This window comes from Neodiprion pinetum, chromosome 4, assembly GCF_021155775.2.
Source record: "Neodiprion pinetum isolate iyNeoPine1 chromosome 4, iyNeoPine1.2, whole genome shotgun sequence".
NCBI lineage: Eukaryota > Metazoa > Arthropoda > Insecta > Hymenoptera > Diprionidae > Neodiprion > Neodiprion pinetum.
The window spans coordinates 907,611-932,934 of record NC_060235.2 but is presented as its reverse complement, the minus strand read 5'-3'; the positions used below and the strand labels follow the sequence as shown (position 1 = coordinate 932,934).

Here is a 25,324-nt window from a genome sequence, read left to right as displayed (position 1 = left end):
AAGAATCGTTACAAGCACGCATCCGCGGTCTTCAATTAATTTACCGTAAGTCGCGTGTCACGGATACAAGCCTCATTTATTTTTGCAAATTAATATCAGCAGGTATGTACGTGATTATACGCATACGCGTACGTGTAATAAGTGTCTATAAATATCTACCGCAGCGAAATTGCTATCTCTTTTATGTCTATAACGAGCTGCGATGCGCGATAAATTGACAAAAAGAGAACAAAACAAAACAAAAAAGAAAAAAAAAAAACAAGATTGATTGATAATCAGTGAAAATAACGTATCAGCTGACTATAGACAAGAACGACGTGGCTCGACAGCTTGATTATTACCGATGATCGAACAATAATTTTTCGTAAATCATCATCTTCTTTTCAACCGTTATAATTGCGCAATTTTACGCCGACGATTAAATCGGCGGTGAATACTCGTGTTTGTTTTAAAACTAATGTACGTCAAATTCCTAACGGTGATTAGATTGCCGGCTGACATTAATTTTCTAAATTATGTAAAAAAAAAAGAAAAAAAAAGAAAAAAAATCATCAACATTTATTTTACAAACAAGTTTAAAATGTTTGTCTTTTTTTAATAATACGCATATCCTCCGCGCCGCAAGCATGGATTTCCGTTACCTACAATACGTAATTGCTTTTTTTCTGTTAAAGAGACTGATTTCTTTTTCAGAGAAAACGATTACCAAATTCCCATTAACACTCCAAATTCGAGGTCTTAGGAACCATAACACTGCAGCGCAGAACAACGGTTGTCGGATAAAAAGCGCCCGAGGCACAGGTTGTACCTTTGAAACCGGATTTCACTCGTGTATATGCGCAGGTGACTTGAGCTCAACGCGTTTGCCCGTGTAAAACGTACGTATATATACATACGGCTATATATATATATACATACATACGTACATATATGTATATATAGCCATTCAAATTCAGTGCGTAAAAATGCAAGAATGCCGTTCAACTGCAACGGGTAACGGAGATACGTAACGGTAACTTTATATTCACCACGTTCCACCTTCGGCCATAACACGCTGCGGGTTACATATATATATATATATGTATTTTTAAAAAAATATATATATATATGTACGTACGTTGTACAGAAATTAAACGGTATGAATCTATGTTCTAATAACTGAAACTAACCAGACCACCTCGACTCATACGATACAACTAATATACACATCATTTTCAAATTTTACCTCAAACGATGCTTTTCAAGTAACTTGGTACGCATTTACGATTGAAATGATTAAAAATAAATAACACCTCTTTTTTCAATTTCGTTAAAGGTTACACGTCTGTACTCGAATAACGATTTATGTTGAAGAAAAAAATCACTGCCGAAGAGTGAAAGAGAAGATGAGAAAAAATAACAAAAATGATTAGTTAAAAAATCACTATGACGCCTGAATTTTTCGCTTCATCGGTGTCTCGGGAATTTTTCACTGTTTGACAATTTCAATTCGTTGGAAAATTGAAAATTTCGTAACGCAAATTATTGGAATATCAATTAGACGCCTGAAAGCTATAATCTGAATTTTTTGGCAATTTTTGAAAAATCCCAAGTGAGGGGGGAGGCGAAGAAGCAAAGACGAAAAATCGCCCACCTTTAGCCAGCGACGTAGGTAAAAAAAACCACATGGCTGACCGAGGGTTAAAAAAGCAACAAAAGAAAAAGAAGAACCGTAAACCAGAAGAAGGGAAATGCAAATTCGGAAAACTATCGGGAACACTGAGCAGCGCGGCGGGATAATAGAGGCGAATGCAGATGCGATGGATCCCCATATTTACACGTGTCCTAGACACCGAGGTCGATGGGACGGGGATGCGATAGCTGGTGTAAGGATCGCGCGATTTACATGAGATAATTAAATTTAGCCACCCGGTGCGCACGGTTCCCTCACCAGGTATGCAATGGGTATGCGTTATCCAAAGTGCCTGTATATCCGATCCACCTGGATCGGTAGAGAGATCGTAGCGAATTGCAGCGAGACCGCCAAGCTTCGAGAATAGTCACTTTTTATTGTGAATTTAATTTCTTTTAACACGGAGACACGATGACGGTTTCGAGCAGACCGTAACGGCGAGTCGAAAAATTATTGGAAAGGAAATACGGCGGGGGATGAATTTCAAATGTAAATCATAACTACGGGGAATTCCGTGCGAACCCAACCAACGTCTGACCCTCGCTTCTATTTTTCACTTGGAACATTTTTAGACCACTTTCGTTGTGAAGTTTGTAAAAAAAAAAGTTGAATGTCCGAAAAAATGGACAAGAATCGTTCCGTAATGGAACCGGTCGAGAAATGTACTGAGTGAAAAATAAATAAATAAATAAATAAAAAACGAAGCTGAATGGTGAACGGTTGAAAATTTTTATACCACTTCGCCGTTCGCGGTAAATCGCGATTAACGAATCGACGAAAGAGAAGAGAAAGAAAAAAATAGTGATAAAAGTGAAATCATAACTGACACATGGCGTAGTAAGAAAAAACAAAAAAAAAAACGGAGTGAGCGAATGCCTTGACCAAAATATGGTGTCTGTACCAATTACGATCACACGAACGTCGATTTGCGTTACGAAATTGCGCGTAGCTGTCAAACGCTTGAAGACAAAAAACAAAAAAAAAAAAAAAAGAAGAAAAAGACGTCGATGATAATAACAACAAAGAGAATATATACGTGCAAAGTATACAATTAATTGCCCGCTGCGAAGGTGATTGTTGTATAGATAAAATACAGTCTGTATAAACATTTGATTCATTTTTCCTTTTCTTCTCCCGGTCGTCTCAAGCTCGGAGCATTTTTCTTAACAAGATACTCCGCGTTTTAAAGCGCAGTAACAATAGCGATAATAGGAATAATAATGACGCTAAATTTTTCTCTCCTCCCACCCCCCCACACACACACACAATGATACCTTAAACCGCAGCAAAACGAGGACGTTATACAGCTCATTCGTCTGCCGGTGCGGTAAATGGTGCGCAAAGTGTATTATTACGTTGGCTGGTGCACTCTCTTTTCATATTTCTCTTCATTTCTCACCTTTCTTTTTTCACCGCTCTTGCAACGCTACGCGTAATTACAATTCGTGACATATGCGCGTGTATCGGACTATGGAAAATTGGGACGGGGTTGAAATTCTGAATTTGAAAACTTCCGGAAGCGCCGAATTCCGAATTTTTTGGCGGCGAAACTTGAGGTGATGAAATCAAACTTTGACAAAACATTCAAGTCAAAGTTCCCAAATTGTGAGAGTGAGAAAATTTTTAAATCTGAGGAATTAAAATTTCGAATTATCGAAGATTTTCAGTTCCGTGAATATCCTGCTTGGTGAAACTTCACCAATTTGATCTTTCTTTGTTTTTAATTTTCGATATTCTTACGTTCGTAATCATGGTCATTCTGATTTTTCACATCCGCTCGTTGAGTAAACTACGCTGTCTGAGTACATTTTAATTTGCCAAATTTTACTCCGTGGAAATTTTATTTATCGGAATTTCGCTCTATCGTAACTTGAATTTTCGAAATCTTGCATTTCGGATTTTTCAGCCTTTGTCTTTCCAACCATATTTTCAAATTCGGAACTTCAACCCCGCCCCGAAAAATTGGGCTAACGGATGACAAAAAGTTCTTTCGCGTAGCCTTGACACCATTCCACGTTATATAACAACTGCAGTTGCTTTCCCGGATTTCGATAGTTCAACAAGTCTCGAATTCCGTTACTTCGACCACGTTCGATCATCGATATAAAAAAATAAAGATCTTCACAGACCAAGTTCGTCGAAAATCTCATCGCGTGAATCGACAATAAATTCCATCAAACCACACAGCATTAACGAACAACGTATAACGAGACAACGACGCGTCTCTATCCTGTATTTCACCTGCAGTGATTAAAGGAACGATCGTTTCGCTCACAACGACGCAGTTAACAGACGCCGAAATAATCGTGACACAATATATCTCCGTAATACATATAATATATGCATGTATACACACTGTGTTAATACACACGTAGAATCGTTTGACCTTCGTTCCTAACCGACGATTGATACGATTCGATGCTGGCTCACCTCGTTTCCCGAGGTGCAGAGCTAAGCAAGGAGCAACTAAGAACTCGAGAATTCTTTCGGCATACGTTCGAACCTGCACCCAACACTCCTTGAGCAATGTGACACATTGTTTGGATATAAACAGGGCGCGTCTAAGTATTATCGAGTAATTACAGGCAGGTACGTACGTGCATAAACACACCATGCATATTCAATTAGGTTTTCTCGTCGTTGGAGAATTTTTTTTCTTTCTCTCGCATTGTGCTTGGAAGGAGTAAGTTCGTAACGATAATATCGATTGTACGAGAAAACGTATGAGAGAGAAAGAAAAAAAAAAAATTGTAAAATCGGTAAACGTTTAAACTCCTAGTCAGATGGAAAAAACGTTAAGAATTTTACAGAAGTTGCAAAGCCGCGTGAAAATTAAATTTCTCTGCGCGGTTCACAGGCTGATAAGAGAAAAGAAAAAAACCCGGGAGAGCAGAAGAATTAATTAAACGACCGTTTAAAACAGGGATAGAATAATTCCGAAATATTTCTTCATGTCCTTGTGTTCGAATATTGAACAGAAAAAATGAAAAATCAGAAAGAAGGCAATAATTTTGTGGATAAAAAATGAAGATAGAATTTGTGAATAGTTCGAGAGAAGTTTTCTGTGTCAACTTCTTCACTTTCGTTTACCACAATATTTGTTTCAACGATTCAAACGTACGATACTCACGTTGTAATCCAAAGTTCGATCGTGTAAAAATTGCCGGATAATGTATGGAATCGAATCAAACAATAATGAGTGGAAAATAAATTTACAAATAAACAAAAATTGAAGAAGAAAAAAGGAAAAAAAAAAAATAGCATTAAATCAGCAGCAATTAATATTCGCACTCTGAGAAACAATTCTCGGGATCGTTATTATTATACATATTTGTTATCAATGAATCAAAGAATTCAACGTACCTATAGAATTTCACCTGTTACGTAGAAGAATCACGCTGCGAATAACTTTGATTTAAAGCGATTAAACGTCTGCATCGAGCCACAATTCACATGGAAATATTAGGAAATTACGCCTGGCACGTGACTCCGCGATTTTTCCTAGTCCCGCACCTCCTGGCAAAGGGTGAAACAATCCGCGATAGACGATCCGTTCGGAACGGCGCGCGCGCCACGACTGAACGACCGACTGCCCGGCGTCGCGACGCTGCTCGAGCCGCCCGTCGATCCGTCGCGACGCCGTCGACGAAGACCGGAAAGACGACGGAACGGTCAATTTTTTAGCGAAAGGGTTACGAGAAGTTATCGCAGATCGGATAGTTTCGTTGCTGTTTTTAAATTATATTCATTTTGCGAGCGATAAGATTCTCGATTTCATTTCGTTCCTGCTTGGTTCGCAAAATTTTTGGCGCTGCGAGGTGGAGGAATTAGCGACGGCCACTGAGCTAAAAAATAATCAATGCGTCGATTAATTGAGCAGAAAAAAAATGATCTAACACGACTCGATTGAATCGGTAAAAATTAATAGATTCATCGATTATATCGTATTTTTTTGAAACGGTTCGTTCGAAGTACGCAGTCTTAATGGTGGAAAAGTTTTTACGTAACACAAGCCTGCGATGGTTTTCCCCTGACAAAACTGAGCAGTAATTTCGATAGGTATTAAAGACGAAACTGTGAAAAAAATATTAAAAAAATTCTATCACGTAAAGTTTCTGACAAATTATTATTTCTGATTTCTTGTTACTACTAGAGTTAACTTTCAATTTTTGAAAAAGATATCGCAATTCGTTTGGACTTATCCAATCTCTTAAGTCTTGTTCAAAACTAATGCTGTTCATTTCATACCTAAACATTAAGTTTTACATTAATTCATTATATTTAATTTTTTCATAAAAATTGTTCAAAAATCTGTAAATATGCGTATCTTGCATAAAAATAAATCTCTATGTGCTGTGAAAAAACTGGCGCTACATTTTAATTCAACATACCTAAAATTAAAAGTTGTAATTAGCAGGCCTGCATAATGAATATAAAAATATTCATTCGCCTTTCGCTAATTATATAAAATAGGTACTCAATAAGTAAGACAATGACGATAATTGATACCCTAATTGGTGGTGGTAAAACATAAAAACTAAATAATCGAGTCGGTCGACTAATCGAGTTTGATAAATAATAATCGATTAAACTCGATTAATCGGTGAAAGAATAATCGATTATATTTGGTCATTCTTAGTAAAAATCTGTCATTATTATCCGTGACGGCGACGTTTCTTTACGGGATGTACTTTTTGTCGGTGAAGTAGAAAACGAGGCGTGACTCTTCGGTGTGTGTACCCGTTCTCTTCTCGCTATCCTTTTCTTTTTTCTTCTTCTCCTCTTCCAAGGCTGCTCGCTAATCGGAACTGCACACTTAGTCCGACAGTCGCTTCGGTCTTGTTTTCGTTCGATATTTTCGATCGATTAGCGGTTATTTGGACACGGAAGCGCGAAAATCGAGAGTGTAATCTGTCTTACCATTTAAACACACGCCGACTGAAATAAGTTTACCTGTTCGAACTAACAAATCTTTTCTCTCGATTCTCCGCCCCGATTAATTCGTTATTATTCAACGGACAGAGACTTCACCCCTCCTTGGATCGTGCATAATTCGATAAGAGTGAAATGAAGATTGCTAAATACCGATCGCCCACGCGAAGCGAATAAAAGACTATTCGATCACCCGCCCACGCGCTTCGGCCAACTCTTGTTTCTACGTATCGACGAACCGATAATCTCGTCGACTTCTTCCTCCGTATCTTCCGCTTCCCTTCCTTTCCGGTATCGTTCTGTCAATCTTAATTTAAATTTTAAACAGCCGTTGCAGAATATTTGCGGAGGCGCAAAAATTACGCGACGGAAACAGATATTCGAGACCCACTGCGGAGAAGCCCGCGTGCAATATTAATCGGCAATTTCTCCTGCAGGGCTGACATTCGGGCATCCCGTGTATATTATACCTGTAATAGATACGCTCCGCGGAGGCAGCGACCGCTGTATAATAATTCAGTTTTAGCGGTTGAAAGTTGGACGTGATTGCGGTTAATTTTTCATTATTATCGAATCTTCCTTGTTACAACACCGGAGATATAAAGTCGCGGCTCGGATCCGAGACTGATGCGGACGTGGGGAAATCGGCCGCGAGAGAATCGGGAATTTTCTCGAGGGCCGGATGGCCCAACTTTTCGCATATACCGTATTGCAAAATTCACCGAAAATACGCAGTATCCATTCGCTCGGAAGTGTGATGGCACGGCTGGTACTTTTATTTCCAAGTGAAACTCGCAAGCTTGCCGAAACTTTGACCAACATTCGTCTGATTCCGAGGCGAAGCGGAGGAAATTGGGGCGGGGTTGAAATTTCGAATTTGTAATCTTTCGAAAGCTCCAAATTCGCAATTTTTTGCTGGCGAAACTTTGAGTAAAGAAATCGAATTTTTACGAAACTTCAAAGTTTCGAATGGTCCGAAAACCGACGCACAAAGTTCCGAAAATGCGAAAATGAGAAAATTTTAAAATCCGATACATTGAAATTCCCAATGAACCAAGATTTTCAGTTGTGTGAATTTCTAGCTTGGTTTTCACCACTTTGATCTTCCTTTGGTTCGGATTTTCAATATCTTCACATTCGTAATCCTGGTCATTCTAATATGATTTCTCAACTTCAAGTTTCGCCAGGAAATAATTCGCAATTAAGCGCTTTCGGAACTTTTCAAATTCGAAACTGCAGCCCCGCCCAAGAAAATTGCAAGCTCGGCGATTCTCCGAGGGACGTAAACGTACGAAGAAAAGGCATTTTTCCGTTATCCATGCATCTCCGCTTCCGCATTGTATCCCGTTTCTACAACAGCCGGGGGTTAAATCTCGGGGGAATGATACGACGAGTAAACTGAAACTACGCGAGTCGCGTCGATGCGTGGGTACAAAGTATATCTCTACGGAAAACAAGCAGCGACTCTCCCGCTTCTGCCGAATGTAGAAAATCTGCTGTGCGGAGCTTTCGCGTACGATAATACATGTCTGCAGATGGGAAAATAACGATGAGCCTGCACGTATAATATCGAACGAAACTGCGATCCGCAGACCGCAAAGAGATGTCTATCTAGTCGGTTTCTTGATACGTACCTCCGCGAAAGCTCTGTGGAAAATGTATGACATTATATGCGGATGCGGGAAATCGCGAGCGACCGACCGTCGAACATCAAATTTTCCCGTAACTGGGGCGTGATTCGCGTCTGCAAAATTATTTTCATGCGATGCGTCCACGCGAAAATCCGTGTAGTTTAACGACACTCCGATTTTATTCACGCGAATTCGCGACTCGCGAAAATAATTGTACGTCATTCGAATATTTTTTTTCAATTTACGATGCATCACGAATAAATGTTTTTTTTTTTTATTATTGTTTACGTCAATCGCAATATCAATTTAAGTCACAGAGAAGACCCGCACTCGTAACGTTAGTCTCCAGTTGATGTTTGAGAAATGGATCCGGCGAGTTTTTCATTATTAATTCAATCTCATAGAATAGTTGTAATTTAATATGAACTTTTAATTTGAGAGATTAAGATTCTCGGTTGATACGTCGTTGTGTTATAGATCGTGATCTTTGCGTTGAAAAATTGAAATGTCTAGAAAGAAAGAATAATTGGAGTGCTGCAACGGTTTTCTTGCCAGATACGAAGAAATGTGAAAGAATTGAAAAATCAAACGAGCGCGATCTTCGACGTAACGTAAACGCTCACCTTTTTACAGAATCATTCTTTCAACCTGAAAAAAAGAACTTTTAAAAGGACGCCACGATGAAACATTGTAAATTATTCTTTTCCGAAACACCCTAACATGCAATGTTTAAAATATGATTTTCCATTTCTTTTCAATCCACCTTATACATGCGAATATTCATCGATGATAATTCTCTTCAAATAATTATAATACGGAAGAAGAACGTAATGTCGCGACCGAGAAGTTTATACTTAACGTTTGGTAAAAAACGAAATGTTCGAATCAAAAATATGGTACGAAGAAATAAATTTCCGATCGGGGTTACAAGGCGCGGAATGACTTGGAGGCACGCGAACGAGTGTCGTTTTCTCCATAATGACGGTTTGCTCGACCCGACGCGACGTCCGTGATGCGAGCCGCGGCTAAATGCAGGCGGGGAAAGCACTCCGGGAACGTTTGACCCTTTTCCGTTGACACATCCGAGGCTCGGAGAGATATCGAGCCGAGACTCATCTCTTCGAGACAATCGCGAACGAACTGCCGCGTAACACTTTCCTGACGTCTCTGTAGATATCTGCCCGCACTGCCGGATATTCGCAAGTTCTTGGCGCAAAAGTGCCGCGTTTCTCTATTTCTTTTGGTATCAAGAAATCACCTGTCCAGAATTTATCTGGAAATACGATAATGTAAAAATTGCGTGTCTCGATATGTTTGCGAAAGTAATTTTTGCGGTGGCTTGTTATAAAAATAAATGAGCTGAACTCTGAACCTTGTACCTTGTTACGCTAAAATAACACGCGGCTAAAATATAAAGTAAAAAAATGTTGTAATTTCTGTTAATTGACCATTCCATGCATGACGTACCGTTCACACGATCGAACGACGAGTAATCAATTTTTAATTGATTACCCAATTTCGAAGAAATATTATTTTCGTTCAATCAACGTATGACGGTAGTAAATGCCTACGTAATTGGTCATCGAATCAATAGCGAGTTTTTTCACCTCCCCCAGTTTTCGCAGTTTTGTTCACATCGAAAACAACAACAACGGTCAAAATTCGCACGCCGTCATTGCCTCCTTTTACCTTTTTGACAATTTTTCTTTAAAATTTGTTTCAAACTTGGCGTCATTCGTAAATCAAGGCATGACAGATGTGCGTATATCGTGTTACATTGCATTAATCTTTCCAATTCATTAAGGAACTCTTTATAGATCGCGTATCGCCTCAGTTTCGGTATCGTTCGTTGGCAGGGGGATCGCGTAGCTGTATTAATCGACGAATCCCATGTTGGCAAGAGAAGCCCCGTCTACACGGCTTACAGTTACTCGTCCCGGGTATTCGCTGAAATTATACACGCTGATTAATGCCAAATAACATAAAAACCATGCCCCATGCGTCTCGAGCGTCTTGAAATACCTTCGACGACACCTTTGACACGTTTCGAATAGTTCGACCCCGCAATTATCCGCAGAGCGGACGGAAATCGTTCAGCGGTGAAAATCATCGCGAAAGAAAATCGACGTGCGATGAAAATTGCGGGATACGAAAAACCTGCAACTGCATTTTTCCCTCCACGAGAAAAGTTCGATGCAGGAATAATTTATCGTTGTTCCTCGCAGTGTGTGACGTAAGTCAGTTTGATTATACGGTGTCTACTCAACAAATTTTTCAACTCGTTAAATCGATCCGACGGAACTGCTGAAACGAGCGGAAGTTGAATGAGTTTGAAAAGCGTGTTTTGTTCGAGAATTACAAGAGTGAAAAGGAAAAATAAGCAAACAAAAGAAAAAAAGATGAAAATACGTAGGGGGGAGGGGGGGGGGGGGTAAAAGTAAAGGTAAAGGGTGAAAAAGGTTTAAAAAATCGCAAAGCTGTGTAGAAGCTTTTCAGGTTTCGCAAGCTGTAAGAACGGCGTGTTAATATAGTTGGAGAGTGAGTTTGGCAGTAAATTTAGAGAAGCCCTTCTAGCTTCTCAGCCTTGTTTCGCGTCGAGTATTTTTTTTTTTTTTTTCCTACTCCGTGCTAAAAACGGGATTATAACCCGTCGTAGAAATTGTAATATACGTGTAACAGTTTGCACACACCCGGTGGTTGTATAATTGTTTGGTCGGGATGTAAAAGCTGCGCCTCGCGGAATTTCTTTGTACATATCACGTGTATAATAATGTCGCGAGTGAAATTTGCACCGTATAGTAGAGTTTCTGTGCGGTAGGCATGATAAATTCTGCACTCAAAGGTTCGACGCTAAAAGCGATAATGATCGACGAGCCTCATCCGCACGATTTTGCAGAAAATCCTCGGAGCATTCAAACCTCCCTGTTGGACTCACTCGGAGCCCGGGTTACTGCCTATTGACCCATTCGATTGGCACGTAATGACGACACCGATTTACGGATCGAGAGTTTTATCACATCCATTACAGCTCCGTTGTGCCTTTCAATTTATCGCAGAGGCTGAATTTATTCAGCATCTCGAAGCGTCTTTTCCCACGCTAAATCGATCATGTTCTTGTCAAATTGTTTCGATCTCAACATCAGCTAGGCTGCAAGTTTGCGGTATCTTTGTTAATTCGGGGTGGCCACGCGGGATTTTTACATTGGTCTTGGAAAAAACTAAAAATATCAGTATAGCATCGTAGAAATTAGAAATGATGTTTTGAGGTAACGAGTTTACTTTTTTTCGTTGAGAAAAAAAATTGGCTCAAAACGAGCTTTTTTTGTACATTACATTTGTCTTCAATTCGAATTGAATTTCAATCGAATACAGAGTTGATAAGCTGAACGATTTAGGTTTTAGTAACTCGCTAGAACTGGCCAAGTGTCAGGGAAAATTAGGTTTCAGGTTTCGGAAAACCTGGAAAAGCCATGGAAATTTTCCCAAAAATTTGTGGCCACCCTGTAATCTTGTTAAAATTTCGAGAAACGTGTACACTCTTCCAGAAAGCTCAGTTAAGTTGAGGGTAATAGCATTTCCGTTTAGGTCGGACGTAATATCCTGCGAAACGTGAGGGAAAAGCCGAACTAATGGAGCATATCGTGCCAGTGACAACTCCCGGGGCCGATGTGATATTGATTAGATATTCCGCATACCTGCGATGATATTCACGCAGCGGGATATATTTTCTCGTCAAGCTTATCGGCATTTATTCGCGATGAGGTATAACATCTACTAGGCAAGAAGGGACGAGTGAGATGAAATCGCTAAACATTTTCCCTGCGACCGGGAAATTCTGTTCAAAGGATTAAAACGCACCGAACGAGTGTCCGTCGATCCCTAAGTCTGATGTAATTGTTTACTGCTTTCGGAATGTCCGTGGAATGTCTGTTTCGCTTCGCGTTGAGGGTAAAAAAAAAGTGTGAATTGGATAACAGACGTAACGCGAGCGATAGGCTGCTGTACAAATAAGGGTGATTTTTCACTCAACTTACAGGACTCACACCTGCACGTCACGAAACAAATGGACAAGAAACGAATGCTTCGCTATTCGTCGTTATCTCAGAGTGAACAGCTTGTAAAAAGAACACAGAAGGATCGAAAAATTGAAGGGTCACAATATCGAATGTTTGAAGAAGGGAAAACTCAATTCATAGAGTTTAAAAATGTTGGAATTAGAAGTATGGAGAAGTAAAAGAATAGAATACCGCACTGTAGGATCGTCGGAATTCCTCTCGATAATATAGAATCGTATACAGATTCTCTATTTTGCCATTTTATGTTTCGACCTTTCTACGTTTCGTCATTCCGCATTTCGACTTTGTACATTTACAAATTTCTATACCAACTCGGACTTTCCGCATTTCAAAATTCTACGAATAAGATTTTCGCGTCTATGAAAATTCGACACTCAAACTTTTTTCATCCGAAAACTTTTTCCTAACGTGCAAAGAAAAAACAAGTATATCGATCTCTTGCACTTTTCCTCATTGAATCTCCATCAGAGTGATGCATACGTTACTAACGTACAGCGATCGGGGATGAACCCGGGACGAAGTGAAGCGTTTGTATCGAGTTACGGGAGTTTGAGCCGGGCGGAATGAAACCCGATTTGTTGTGCGGCCGGAGGTGTACCAACGACTCGGTGACCGGTGGTTGAAAATCGTCGACCGTATCGAGTAGAGAGGGAGAGGGACGCGACGCGATGCGCGGATAGCGGGCGAGAATCTCGCGGGATTTGATAGCGAGGAAGGAGTCTGTCCCATTCAGTGGGTATCCGGGAATCGGGATCAACGAGCATCGCGGCACCGCCCCAATATCCCGAGAGTTGAGAAACTCCGGAGCCACGGTAAGTCGAGACTAATGTCTGAGAGGAGGAAAATGTTTGGTGATTTAGATTGATAGCGGCGGGAATGACTGGCAAGTATCTTCTTGGCCCCATTCGCCGCGAGTCGAGGGACCCGGAGACCCGGAGGCTGCGGGGAGCGAAAGAATCAATTCCGGAGATCAGAGATACCGGGCCGACTGATCCCCGATCTCCTCCGCTTTCATTTCTACTCTCAAAGCCGATAGGAGATGGAGTACAAAGTGCGAAGGATGAACGTCGAGGGTAAAAGACCGCCGGCTTCGCCATTTGCCAAATCGATTTTTCCCGCCTCTTTTTCTTCTCCGATCATCCCTGCGCTGACCTCGCGTTAATTTTTATAATCGCGTTGTACGCAGGTAAGCCGGATCGGACCGTCGGCCGGGATGCCTTCTTCGCCTATTCTTCCGCCTACCACGAACCACGCCTAGTCGAAACACCTCCTCGTCTGCATTCCAGAACCATCGTACCAGGGTCCGGTCTGCTGGTGTTGAAACGAGGAATCAAGCCTCGAGTCGACGCGGTTCGCAGCCTCGCGATGCCGAGTCCAGCAACGACTGATCCAAAGTAGGAATATCAGACCCCGGTTGCGAGAGCTGAAGATTCCGGAAATAGTATATCGTCCAACTGAAGGAGGAAAACTCGGATCACTCTTTCACGAGTCTCAAGGTGAGCCGACGCGTACGAGCCGAAAAGAGCGATGCCTCCTTCGTTGCGCGAGATTCTTTACACAAGGTGTGGAAAAAGTATGGAAACCCTTAGAAATCTCGCGGGGTTCGGTGAAGAGAAAATTACCGTAAGGTTGAATCTTGGGTAATTTTTAACAAGGGATTCAACGGTGACCTTTTTATTCGACCTTGAACCTGGCACCAAACATGGGGATTCCCATTTGAAAAATTAAAGTTGATCTCGAAATGACTTTGAAGATAAGGTTCAAAGTCCAATAAAAGGTCACCATTCCCCTTGTTCAAAATTACCATAGATTTAACCTTGTCTATTTTTTTTTTCACCGAAGCCCGCGAGATTTCCAGGAGTTTCCATACTCTTTCGTCACCCTGTATGACGAGGGTACGTTACGCGTATTTTCGCGAAGCACGAAATTGAGGTTAGCGTCGCGTAATGTCAGATTTGTCAGCGACAGCGCACGCGCGGAGTACGGAAAAGACCAGTTTCAACTCCGCCGCGCGTGCGCATTCGTAGAATCACTCTCCCATCGTAGAAACGGGTACGTTGTGTGCGCAAAACACGCGCAAAACATGCTCGCATCACATAAAAACCACTCGAAAGAATAAATGTAGCAGTCAATTATTGCGATTGGCAATGATTCCTGCATCGCTAATTCTTCTCCCGACGCGATACCTCGTTATACGCAGAGTCGCCTTTTTCGGCAAGTTCAATGCAAATCCCCGCGGTCAGCCAAAGTTGGGTAGGTTAGCCTGTACCTACAGCGACTACTCGCGGGGCATGAATGCATAATAGATGAACGTAAGAAGTAGCTATTTCGACTTTCCTCATCCCGCAGCCGAGACACTGGATTAGCATACAATTTGAAATCGGTATCTCCCCACGTACGCCAATTTCACCGATACATTTTTCGCCGGCATAAAAGTTGTGCACATATTCTATGCGCGGTAGATAAATTGATGCGGATTCGCAGAAAGTCCGAGTTCCTCGCCGCAAACTCGATTTCGTTCGAAAGCTCGAAGAGACGGTCAAGAGACGCCGCGCTTTTCCAATTTTCTAAATCGATTCTCGAAATGGGTCAGTTTTTGCATTTTGGACCATGGCCAAGGCTCGCCCGACTCGGGGACGTGTATGTACAAAGTTGCGGGAAAGCCGGATAATAAAGGGTCGATTGTAATCGCCAGCTGTTTACCTTGCATATCCAGGTTCCGGGCCTATCACCTTCCAGCGCCTGCAGCCTGCGGACAGCGATAACCGACCGATAGAAGTTGCGCAAACTAGTCGTAAGCAGCTCAAGTGGTCCTTCATCGGGAAATTGCGTCATGCCGCACCCAGCGTCGAGTTCCTAGAGCGGCAGAGAAATGCCAAGAGAATGTGAGTCGTTGGTTGAACAAGTATAAGGTAGTCGGACGCCTGTAATGCTATCAATTCAATAACTTCGGCTCTCGACCCTGTACAGTCGATTATATTCCGCGATAAAATATATATTATGATATATTATAATATATTATACGCCACAATCGCGGACTGATTTTACGGGTGATTTTTTCCTTTCTAATTTCACCGCACTCGATTCATTGTCAACCGTGAATGTCGCCAGGATTACGAGAATTTCAACAATATGTGTAATACCGGGCTCTTTGTCCTTCGCAGGTAGAATTTCCAAGTGATCCAATTTCGCACCGAGGCCTTGATCTCACCAACAAGGAAGGTATTATCCCAGGTCGATCTCTCCGAATTTATTTTTTTTTAAACATGTTACAGTAGACTGAAAACTAAGCGACACGCATTTTATTTATTTTTTCTTTCTTAATTGAGATTATTAAATTGTTAATTTCTCGTTACGAGAATACTCACGGGTGAAACTGTCAAATCGCCCCTGACTCACCACCTTAAAGTGTTTAGTGGCAGATAAAAAATAAAACATGTTAAAAAAGAAAACAAATCGAAGAGATCGATCTGGGTAACCTTTCTTGTAAGAAATGGAATCGGCCCGCTTTCAAGTCTTGGCTTTATAGCTCTCCAAGTCGAAGAGTACAACATTTACATACCCGTATGCTTGAAAGTGCGATAAAAATCGTCGTTTATTACAGATCACGCATTTTCCAACGTTAGGATGCGCTTAGACGCTGACTATTGTTAGAATAGACGGCGGGATAACGGGGTGGGGAAAATGACCTGTGCAAGCTGTCTTGCAGGTTGGATCATGACTGTTAAGTTAACGAGGCGCCACGTGGTGATAATTGTAAGCGAACAATTGCACTACGCCGTCCTGGAAATAGGCATAACTTTTCTCGATATACACCCACCGCACTGTTTCGAAGGGGAATTGCGAAAGTTGGGAAGCTGCAGAAACGGATGAGGATAACGTCGCGCTGACGTTATTGGACCGACTTGAACCCTCAAACTTTCCTACCTTTTTCCACACTCCGTCTCAACCGTTTTATATCTATCAAATAAGAATCCCTTACATCACGTACCTCGGGATTTGGGGTGCAAGACAAGAAACGACAGACGTACTCGACGTATTCGCGTCGCAACAAATAACTCCCGTATAATCTATTCTCTGAAGAGGCTGCGGGTCGTTCCACACTCATGGAGATTCAGAAACGCGTTCGATTTCTCCCCATTATTATTTATTTTTTTTTCTGATTTCTCGTTTCTCTGTTTTCACAGAAAAAAAGAAAGTTTTGGCTTAGATCGGTTTTAGACGTTTTCAATTATTTAAATAACAAAATTCTAAAAAGTCAAATAAAACTGATATCTTGAGAAGGAATGGAGTTGAATAAAAATTGGTACCGTGAGGTATTCTTTAGCCGCTAATCACGAATCTAAAATCGTATCGCAAAATCCAAAATGACGATCCCATATGGGGAAAATTCTCTTTATATAATCCGATTTTGGTAGAAATTGGTGGGTGTAGATTTTTTTGGGTCATCGATAACGAATCCGAGGTCAGAGGTCTAAAATTTGTAGTGGCAGATCCAATACAGTGGTTCAAAATAAGAAAAATGGTTAGATCTTCGTGTGATGTGGTACCTGAGGGTTTCTAAATCCTTAATCACGAATCTGAATTTTCAGTTCGAAATTCGAACTGGCTGTTATATTTTGCAGTTACATGCACGATAAAGTTCAATCAATTTCAATACAATTTTCATGACACGACGTGTGGAAATTGAAAAACAATCGCAGCTTGGAACAGGACGGATCGCAATCTTATACCGTTTCTCAGTTCACTGACTAATCAATTACCGATAGCACCGAATCGAAAACACGTTTAAATTTTTTCCCGACAGGGAAAATGAAAGATGTACGTTTTTGGTGAGACTGTAATTACTCGGACAGTTTCACCCGCTGTAATTCGTTCGTACGATCGTTCAAGCGTTCAAAGAGGTCGATGAGCTGTCCTCGATTTCAAATTGCTGCTATAATCTGTGACGAATTGGGACTGCGGTAAAGTTCTCTCGGGCCTGCACCCCGCTTAGGTCGACTATACGCCCTAATTACTTGGCCCAACAACCGGGCAGGTTGTTCTCCCCAAAAACCGCAGTGGCCACCTGCAGCCGGCTTCGTGACAAACGGTAGTCACGGGGTCAGATTATAGGGTAGAGTGGCGGTGGCGCTATTGCCTGGCTGAAGCAGCGATTTTCAAAATTTTCCCCCAATGAAATCAGTACATACATTTACAGGGGGCTTGACGCTCGATTGGGAAAATTCTGACAAGAGTTATTGCGGTGCTAATGCCAAAAGGTCGTATAACTCGTTTTTTTAATACCCAATCGTTCCGTAGACTTACTTTCAAGCTGAATATCGAAAAAAAATATATACGCCCTTTTGGGTTTTAAAATTTTCTTCTCAATATTTAGCTTGAAAATAAGTCTACGGAACGATTGGCAATAAATGAAAAAAAAAATTATACGCCCTTTCGCATCAGCACCGCGTTATTTATTGTTACAAAGAGTATATCCAGTGCGTATATAGATGTTCATCGATATTACACTGATCATCGGCAGCTGATAAACGTAAAACATTATGTAGTTCGAAATGAGTTTCGTGCAAATAAAATTAGTCGGATCAGGATGAGGAAGAGGCGCGAAAAATAAGATAAAAGATTTAAAAATGATATACCAATGTTTATATACACGCGATATACTTATCCACGTGTGTTGTTATATATTATAAATTATACATTATTATTTAACAATATAGTGGCGGATCGATTCACAGCCTATACATACACATATGAATATACATATATATACATATATATATATATATATATATATATACACACATATTATTATGACTTTCCTGTTATGAATGTACAATTTGAAAACGTGTTTTACCAATACGTAGGTAATTCAATTTCGAAAGACAAAGGGCGGCGGAGCGATTCGTGCGCTAGAAATCACATACTCGTTATTCGCATTATGCAGGGAACATGACCAACTGAGATTCTAAGAATTTCGTCCCATTCCTGCTTATTACCGGCGATAGAATGTGCTGCTAAGTTTTTTCTTTCTTTTTTTTCCCATTGCTCATAGATGAAGAGAATCTGCACGAGTACATCGAACGGTAACGAACAACGATTGAATTTCCATGTCTTTAATACTGACTTGTCTCTTTGACTTACTTTTATACCTATAACTCTTCGTTTTCTTTATTTTTTTTTTTTTTTTTTTGAGCTTTTCACGTTCTCTCACATCTCTCACTACAAACTGAAATCCATTCGCAAGTTGTGTCTAAACTTCGAAAAACAATGTTTCAATTCTATAACAATGTTATGTTGTAGAAAATGTTTTTTGTCTCAGGATGATTCTCAAGCCACACTAACATATTACTATCGTATTAGTATTACATGTTGCGTTGTTTATTAATGAATATGAGTCTTTTAATTTATTCTCTCTACCTGTTCGTTCTTTTTACTAATTGTTACTCTTTGTTACTCTAGGAGCGGTTTATTCAGTGCCTCGTACCCCTGCAAGAATAAAAAAAATTGTTTATATTAATATTATCGCGTGTTTGTTCATCGCTCTGTACTCTAATTACAATGGGATGTATGAATCAATGATAGTTCCAACAAGTTTTTCCCGAAAATATGAAAGGATTTGTGAAAGGGAGACTAGGCCAAGGTGCATTTTTTCCGAGATGCAGGAAGATTAGATTAGAAATAAAATCATCTCGACATAACGAACTTGCAAATCGATAGGATAAAAAAATATACAAATTGTGAAATCATCAAACTGTACAAATATGCTGAGGCAAAAATTTCCCGAAAAAACGCCCACGAGTTAAGATTAGTCGCGTTGATAGCTTATTATTAGTTTCATATAAAAATATTTCTTCTGTATAGTATGGTATATAAATTGTTACCGTGGAGTAGAGATAAGGTCACGGGGAAAAAAGAAATTAAACTTAAAATACAGAAAACGTGGAAAAGCGTAAACTCAGGATTGGCAGAATATTAGCAAATCGTTATAAAACGAAAACAAGTGAATCGACAGATTAATATCTTAATTCATTTTTAAGATCGGGCTAAGCTGACAGCAAATGAAAAATTGAAAGATGCAGCAAGTTTACGTTTGAAAGGGTAAAGGATAGAATTCCATTAGTCAGAAACGATCACTAGTTGCATTATGCAATCGAATCGACATGATACAGCGATCGTTGCGCAATTTTTTTTCTTTCGCTCTTTTGTTAAGAAGCCAATTATTAATAACAAATTTGTCAATGGTTCATGCTCCCATAATACGGAGGTCGTACATTTATTCTATCTCCTCCGGGCCGTAGAGAGCTGTTAATCGAGTCCCGCAATCTCTCGGTAAAAGTTTTATATTCCAACTCAGGGTTGTGCTGTCCAAAATCAAAGTCTGCCACTTCGACGGTGAACCTGGCGCGGCTCTGCATGTAGTAAGCGATACCAAAAACTATCAAAACCATAGCTGCCAGAGAGCAGGAGACAGGCACGACTATTACGGAAAGCTGGGGTTTAGTGGTAACTGTAAAAAAATAGAAAACAAAGTGTTAACTTCAATCGTGGAAAAGGCGATTCTGCGATCACCGGATCAATCCGCCACCGAACACTTGCCTTTGTATATATTTATAGTCAGAGGGTAGCGTTGAATGCTGACGTCGTTTTCCAACACCACGAGGTACGTGTAGACGCTGGCTTCGAGAAAGTAATGGATTATCGGGAAGCTGCAGTTCTCCAAGATCGTACCAGCCTCGCAGGTTTCATTTCCCGTAATGTTGTAGTTACCCGGATGTATCGAAAGGCATACTTTGAAAGGACCAGAGCCTTTGCAGCTCACGTTCAAGGACAGCATCTCCCAGGGCTGAAGCCAGTTTGTACCGGAGACGGTAATGTTTGAGATGGGCGCTGAAAATATCAAAATTGAAATTGAAACCGTCGATCGCTCTGCAGCCGCAAAGCGATCTCAACTTACCTCTGACCTTGACCGTTTTCGCGAAATAACCGTAAGTCTTATTTGGATCCTGGGGAATATTAGTGGCGTTTGAGCATGTGAAGAAAGCTGAGGAATACATCGTCGCGTTAGATTCAACTTTTGGTGCTAACGATGCGGTGCTAGGCAAAGTCGTCGTAGTTGTGCTTGGCGTAGTCGATGTCGTTGTGTTTGGGACCGATGTAGTGGTGAGTGGAGCTACGGTTGTTGGCGCGGATGTGGTAGTGGTAACGGGTGGATCGTAAGAGACGATAACCAGGGCTTCGATAACTTGGGTCGTATTTACTTCGGAAAAATGGTGATTGAACGTGAAATTCGGAGACGGTCCAAACGATTTGCAGTCGATAAACCAGAAGGTCATAATCGAGCTCGCGCCCTTAGCCTTAACAAAGTCGTAATCACCCTTACGAAAGTTAATTCTCAAATCTGTTGTCGAGTTGGACGAGATGTAGTCGCCATTGATGGCTTCGTTTGACTGAGTCAGTGTCATGTTGCCATTAAGAAGTTCTGGAAGACAATAATAAAGGACGAGAGTAGAGTTGGCGCGTTTGAAAATGACGAAACAGAAATAGTAAAGAAATTTTCATATCTATTAATACCTACCTGTCACTTTGTAATCAATCATCGCATTCCCAAAGACTCTCCAAATTGGCCAAATCCTCTTCTCCACAACCAGCCTCAGCCGATACGATCCAACGCTGTTTCTATCAACTGGATATGTGACGGTCCAATAAGAAGTTGTGTTCCCTGTGTTTGGGGACTAGAGAGGTAAAATATCCCGTTATTATTTCAACGGAAGCTCATCAAACTCGACTTTTATTTCCAGAACAAAAATCAGCGCCTATATTATCGTTAACAAACCGTATACTCGTGCGGATTCAACGCGTCATCTTTCCAGATATATGAAAAAGTTCCCGATGGTCTGCTTCCGTCATCCCAGTAGATATCAGCTCTGAAGGTTATCGAGCCCCCAAGTATGGTGGGTCCGTCATTCGATACGACTACACGTTGGCTCGAGACATGGACTGGAAGCGAGCGATAGTTTGTTAGCGAAATTGAAACGAGGTAAAGAATGAGAAGATTATAACTGCCAAGCAATAGCAAGCCGAGAACTTGTCATTGAGTAAGTTAACCTCAAACGTGAGGTCTTTTTCCTTTTACAGTAAGATCACCTTCGAATTTAACGAGTGTGAAGACAATTTTTCGGACGCTGTAAAATTTTGAAGGATTTGTTTAACACGACAGGAGAGTGAAACGACGGTACGTACTTACCTTGAGTCATAAATTGGATAATTAAGGCTACAATGAAACAATCACTGTACACGGCTCGCATATTGAACGCCGAAAGCGTCACGGTGAAAAAACCGAACTGTTAAGAATGCGAAGAATCTCTTATCCAATTCTTATTGTTATTCTATTACTATTACAATTTTATTGTCACAAACTGCGTTGTTTGACGTTTTCAGACGGCTAGGGAAGTCGCCATTTTCATTGTGCTCAGCAGTCAGCCTCCGTCAGGCAGGCGCCTTCGTATCTTATCGCTTCCAGCTGTAACGTCACTTTGCGGCAGGATCGTCAACTACTTTCAAACCCTTGAAATACGCCGACAATCATCGTTCTGCGATCGCGTGCGTCTGTTCCTCTCGTTATTTAGTTACGGATTGGACAATCGCGGACACGAGTCATCTGATAATCAATTTTCAGCTCCATTTAATTATAATTTTCCACCGTGAGACATTGCGGAACGCTAGTTGAGTCCTAACGCTCATCTTAAGGTAGTCAATCGCTTCAGCATTCGCATCTGCGCGTAACCACAGTTGCGGCACATTAGGTCTAATCGGATCCTGGCGTCCGCCTTAGCGCAGGCAACTGCTTCAACTTTCACATCTTCCTGTATTTACAGTTGCCTACGTGCAGGCAGAGTCAGAATTTCCTGTATGCCTTTCGCGAAAAACTAGCAGAACTCCTGTAGAATAAGTGATTTAAAATGTGAATCAATTACTTATGTATATGTATAACTCGGAAAATGTTGCACAGAAAATAAAACACGATGTAAAACGGTATTTAACGTTTCAACATTATTGCATGATCGGATTTCGATTTCTGTTACTTGAAAAATCGCAGGGAGAATTAGTATGCGAAAAAATTTTAAATCAACCTTGGGGAGAAAAAAAAAAATAGGACGCTGAAGAATACCAAATGTAGCACGTCCACCTGTACGTACGGATAGTAATAAAATTTGTTATCTTTACCAAATTCAGTATCTCGTTTCATTTCCTTTCCTTCCCCCCTTTTTTACAATTTTTTTTTTTTTCCTCTTTTGGACAGCTTCCAACACAACCTTGCCCCGCAGCGAATATTTGACGAATACGGTAAGAAAACGAATATAATCGAAACGAAAGGAAAGTCGGGCGATATATCGTCGGAGATTGAGTAAAGAATGGGACGGGTGGAGGTGGATAAAGAATATCGCTGTGGCCCGCAGCTGGTTACACTGGAAATCAATCAGAAGTGAAGAGGAAAAATAAGCGCGTACCGCGCGTGGCTGTGTGTTGTAAGAACGCTTATGAGTAAGTGAGATTGGTTTGTTCTCGGTTTCCGTTACCAGGATACCGCCGCGTCACCCGCGATAAGCGGCTCCGTCTGCGTCGACCTGCCCACCTTACCGAACTGGTTCACCCTCATGACGCCCGGGCGTTAAAGGCTTCCAATGTTCGCACTCAACCACCTGCTGAGTTCGATTCTGCGGGGAATCCGCAGGACTTGAATTCGCACGCGGTAACGAGAGTGCAGTTACAGGTACGAGGAAGCCGCTGCATCGGGGATTCGCGACTTTTTGCCTGGATCGCGTCACCGAGAAAAGAATTTACTCGCTGCTAACAATCGTGTATTTGGATAAGACGAAGTAAATGTTTTCTAACTATTATCAGATTTTAGTTGAGCCAAGTAATGATCAACAGAAATTTTTCGATAGTTTACAAATCGTATTTGGCTCAAGCAAAACTCGATAATAATAACGAAACATTTATTTCGTCGTATAAAAATATACGTTTGTTAACGGTAAATAAAGTCTTTTCTCAATGCGGTAATTAGCATTGGGGAAAATTTTCATTTCCCATTTCGTCGGTCGTCCTGACAATGCTTCGTTAATAATTATAATTGCCCCCGTTATACGTGGAGGGTAATAAAACCACATCTAATCGATGATAGCAGATAACTTTTTTTTTTATCACCTGATCACCGCAGGAGACGGGAATTGAGCACAATTATTGCGGATATGTGGGAGCAATGCACCAACCGCTGAGTTGGTTATTCAATTGTATACGCAGGGTGTAATGGCGTGGAGGCTATAAAAAAAGAATGCAGCCGAAAATTGAAACAACGAAACCGAATGAATTGGTATCGGGAATAAAAAGAAAGAGAAAAAAAAAAAAATTACGCACAAATGTGGTGAGAAATTTATGCGATAATTACGACGCGTCGTGGCGAGATCGTATAGTTGTAAGAAGCTTTTCTTTCTCAGTCAGGGAACCGTTTATTATACCTCATAATTCACCCATTATATTCCCCTACTATTCCATTATTCCATTACCATTTATTGCTAATAAACTCCAAACTAATAACTACCCGGAACCAAATTCTAGAAGCCGAAGAATGCAGAGCGACGTTCTCCGGTTTGACAGACGCGTAGACGGGGGATAATTATTCATCACCGATTGTTATACAGAGCAATTAAACTTGCGGCTAATTGCTTTCCCCGTTTTTCACGCGAGAGAAATCAATCCTGGAGTATATCCTTCGCGCTGAAATTAGCGCGTGTCAACGTGAGAAAAGGGAAGGGACGGACAACTGATTTATGCGGCACCTCCGCAATACCTTCGTAAATTTCGGAAACCCGGTCCCGGGCAGCGGCCCATGCGTCAGAAAATTTCAGGCAAGCTAAATTAAAAGTTTCATTTCGCAACGAGACGTGCTTCCGAACTGACTGTAATTAACGTCGAATGCATTCTTCCAGCGACGCGACGACGTTTCTACGTGACGTGCGCCGTTGTTCCCTCGACGAATACGCTTCTCCGTCACCTCGCCAAATTACCTTTCGCAAAACAATTGCAACGCGGTACCGGATCACTCAACGCCCTCGTTGGTCGGCGCTACGACCCGAGGTCAGAAGGGTCCTTCAGGACTCGCCGCAGGATCCGCGGGAGAACGCGAATAAGACGATTCCGACAGCGAGAGCGAGGAGCCGAGCTGATTTTGACGGACGTAATCGAATCGCTCCCGAGGGACGGCAGCTGTCGGAGCGCAGTTGTTCGATCGGTGGATGATTGAATCGATTCGGGCGACGATTCAACGGTGCAATTTTATTCCTATTGCAATATTCGACGTATGCCGCGAAACGACGCGCTGTTTTTTCTTTCCAGGTCCCAAGATTGAGTATTTGTCGTTCCGTGGTTTCATTCTGCTCGAGCTGAGTTTTCCGTTACTTTGTTAATTTTTTTTCTCTGTTTATCTTTTTATTTCATCGTTTTATTTTTTTTTTTTTTTGCGCAACGAAACCGCGAGTTTTCGACCCATGGAGACTGGAGTAAGGGAGTCCAATCTTCGTAACTTTGTTCCGGCATCATAAATCCGTACAATAACACGAAGATGAAGTTAGTAACTCAACCTCGTTATTTTATTTTTTTCAATAAAGATACACAATTAGAGAGCATCATATTTTTTTCCATCTTTGCTAATTGTAAGTGATACGCGATGAATTTGATTAACCTAACTTGATACGATAACGGTAATTGAGACCTTTGTTTTAGGAGCAATCTAATTTCTCCGACGAACTTCACTTCGGAAATTTACGACGACGTCGCTGCTTTGAATGTAATCTAAAACTACTAAACGACAAATTTTCGTTGGCGAATTATTCGCATACTCCCCGATAGAGATTAATGAACTGCTTAATTTACTATGGAGTCAGAGTCTCCGTGTTTCGAGCCTGCAACAGCAATTCGCGAGATCTCCGCGTCGCTCTCCAACTCGATTCTCC

The 25,324-nt window shown here is 41.1% G+C and overlaps 2 protein-coding genes across 3 annotated transcripts in view; both read right to left on the bottom strand.

Moving 5' to 3' along the window:
* IRSp53 (Insulin receptor substrate 53 kDa) overlaps window positions 1-5,256 on the bottom strand; it is a 108,244-nt gene extending 102,988 nt beyond the window's left edge. For both annotated transcript variants that reach the window (XM_046620417.2, XM_046620421.2), the window contains exon 1: window positions 5,036-5,256. The gene's annotated coding sequence lies outside the window, so the exon portion shown is untranslated. The remainder of the gene's footprint in view (window positions 1-5,035) is intronic.
* Window positions 5,257-18,300: 13,044 nt separating this feature from the next.
* Window positions 18,301-21,795, bottom strand: LOC124216195 (transmembrane protein 130). Its single transcript, XM_046620433.2, has 7 exons — window positions 21,559-21,795; window positions 21,148-21,311; window positions 20,890-21,046; window positions 20,269-20,793; window positions 19,911-20,201; window positions 19,586-19,821; window positions 18,301-18,800 (listed from the first exon to the last, which is right to left on the bottom strand). The coding sequence occupies exons 1-7, from the start codon at window positions 21,617-21,619 to the stop codon at window positions 18,765-18,767; spliced, it is 1,470 nt and encodes a 489-aa protein (XP_046476389.1). The 5' UTR covers window positions 21,620-21,795; the 3' UTR covers window positions 18,301-18,764.
* Window positions 21,796-25,324: the final 3,529 nt, after the last annotated feature.

Coding starts and splice junctions, on each gene's coding strand:
- LOC124216195 (XM_046620433.2), bottom strand. CDS start 21,619: ATGCGAGCCGTGTACAGTGATTGTTTCATTGTAGCCTTAATTATCCAA. Junction 20,202..20,268: donor GAAAACGGTCAAGGTCAGAG/GTAAGTTGAGAT, acceptor TGATATTTTCAG/CGCCCATCTCAAACATTACC. Junction 19,822..19,910: donor GACTATAAATATATACAAAG/GCAAGTGTTCGG, acceptor ATTTTTTTACAG/TTACCACTAAACCCCAGCTT.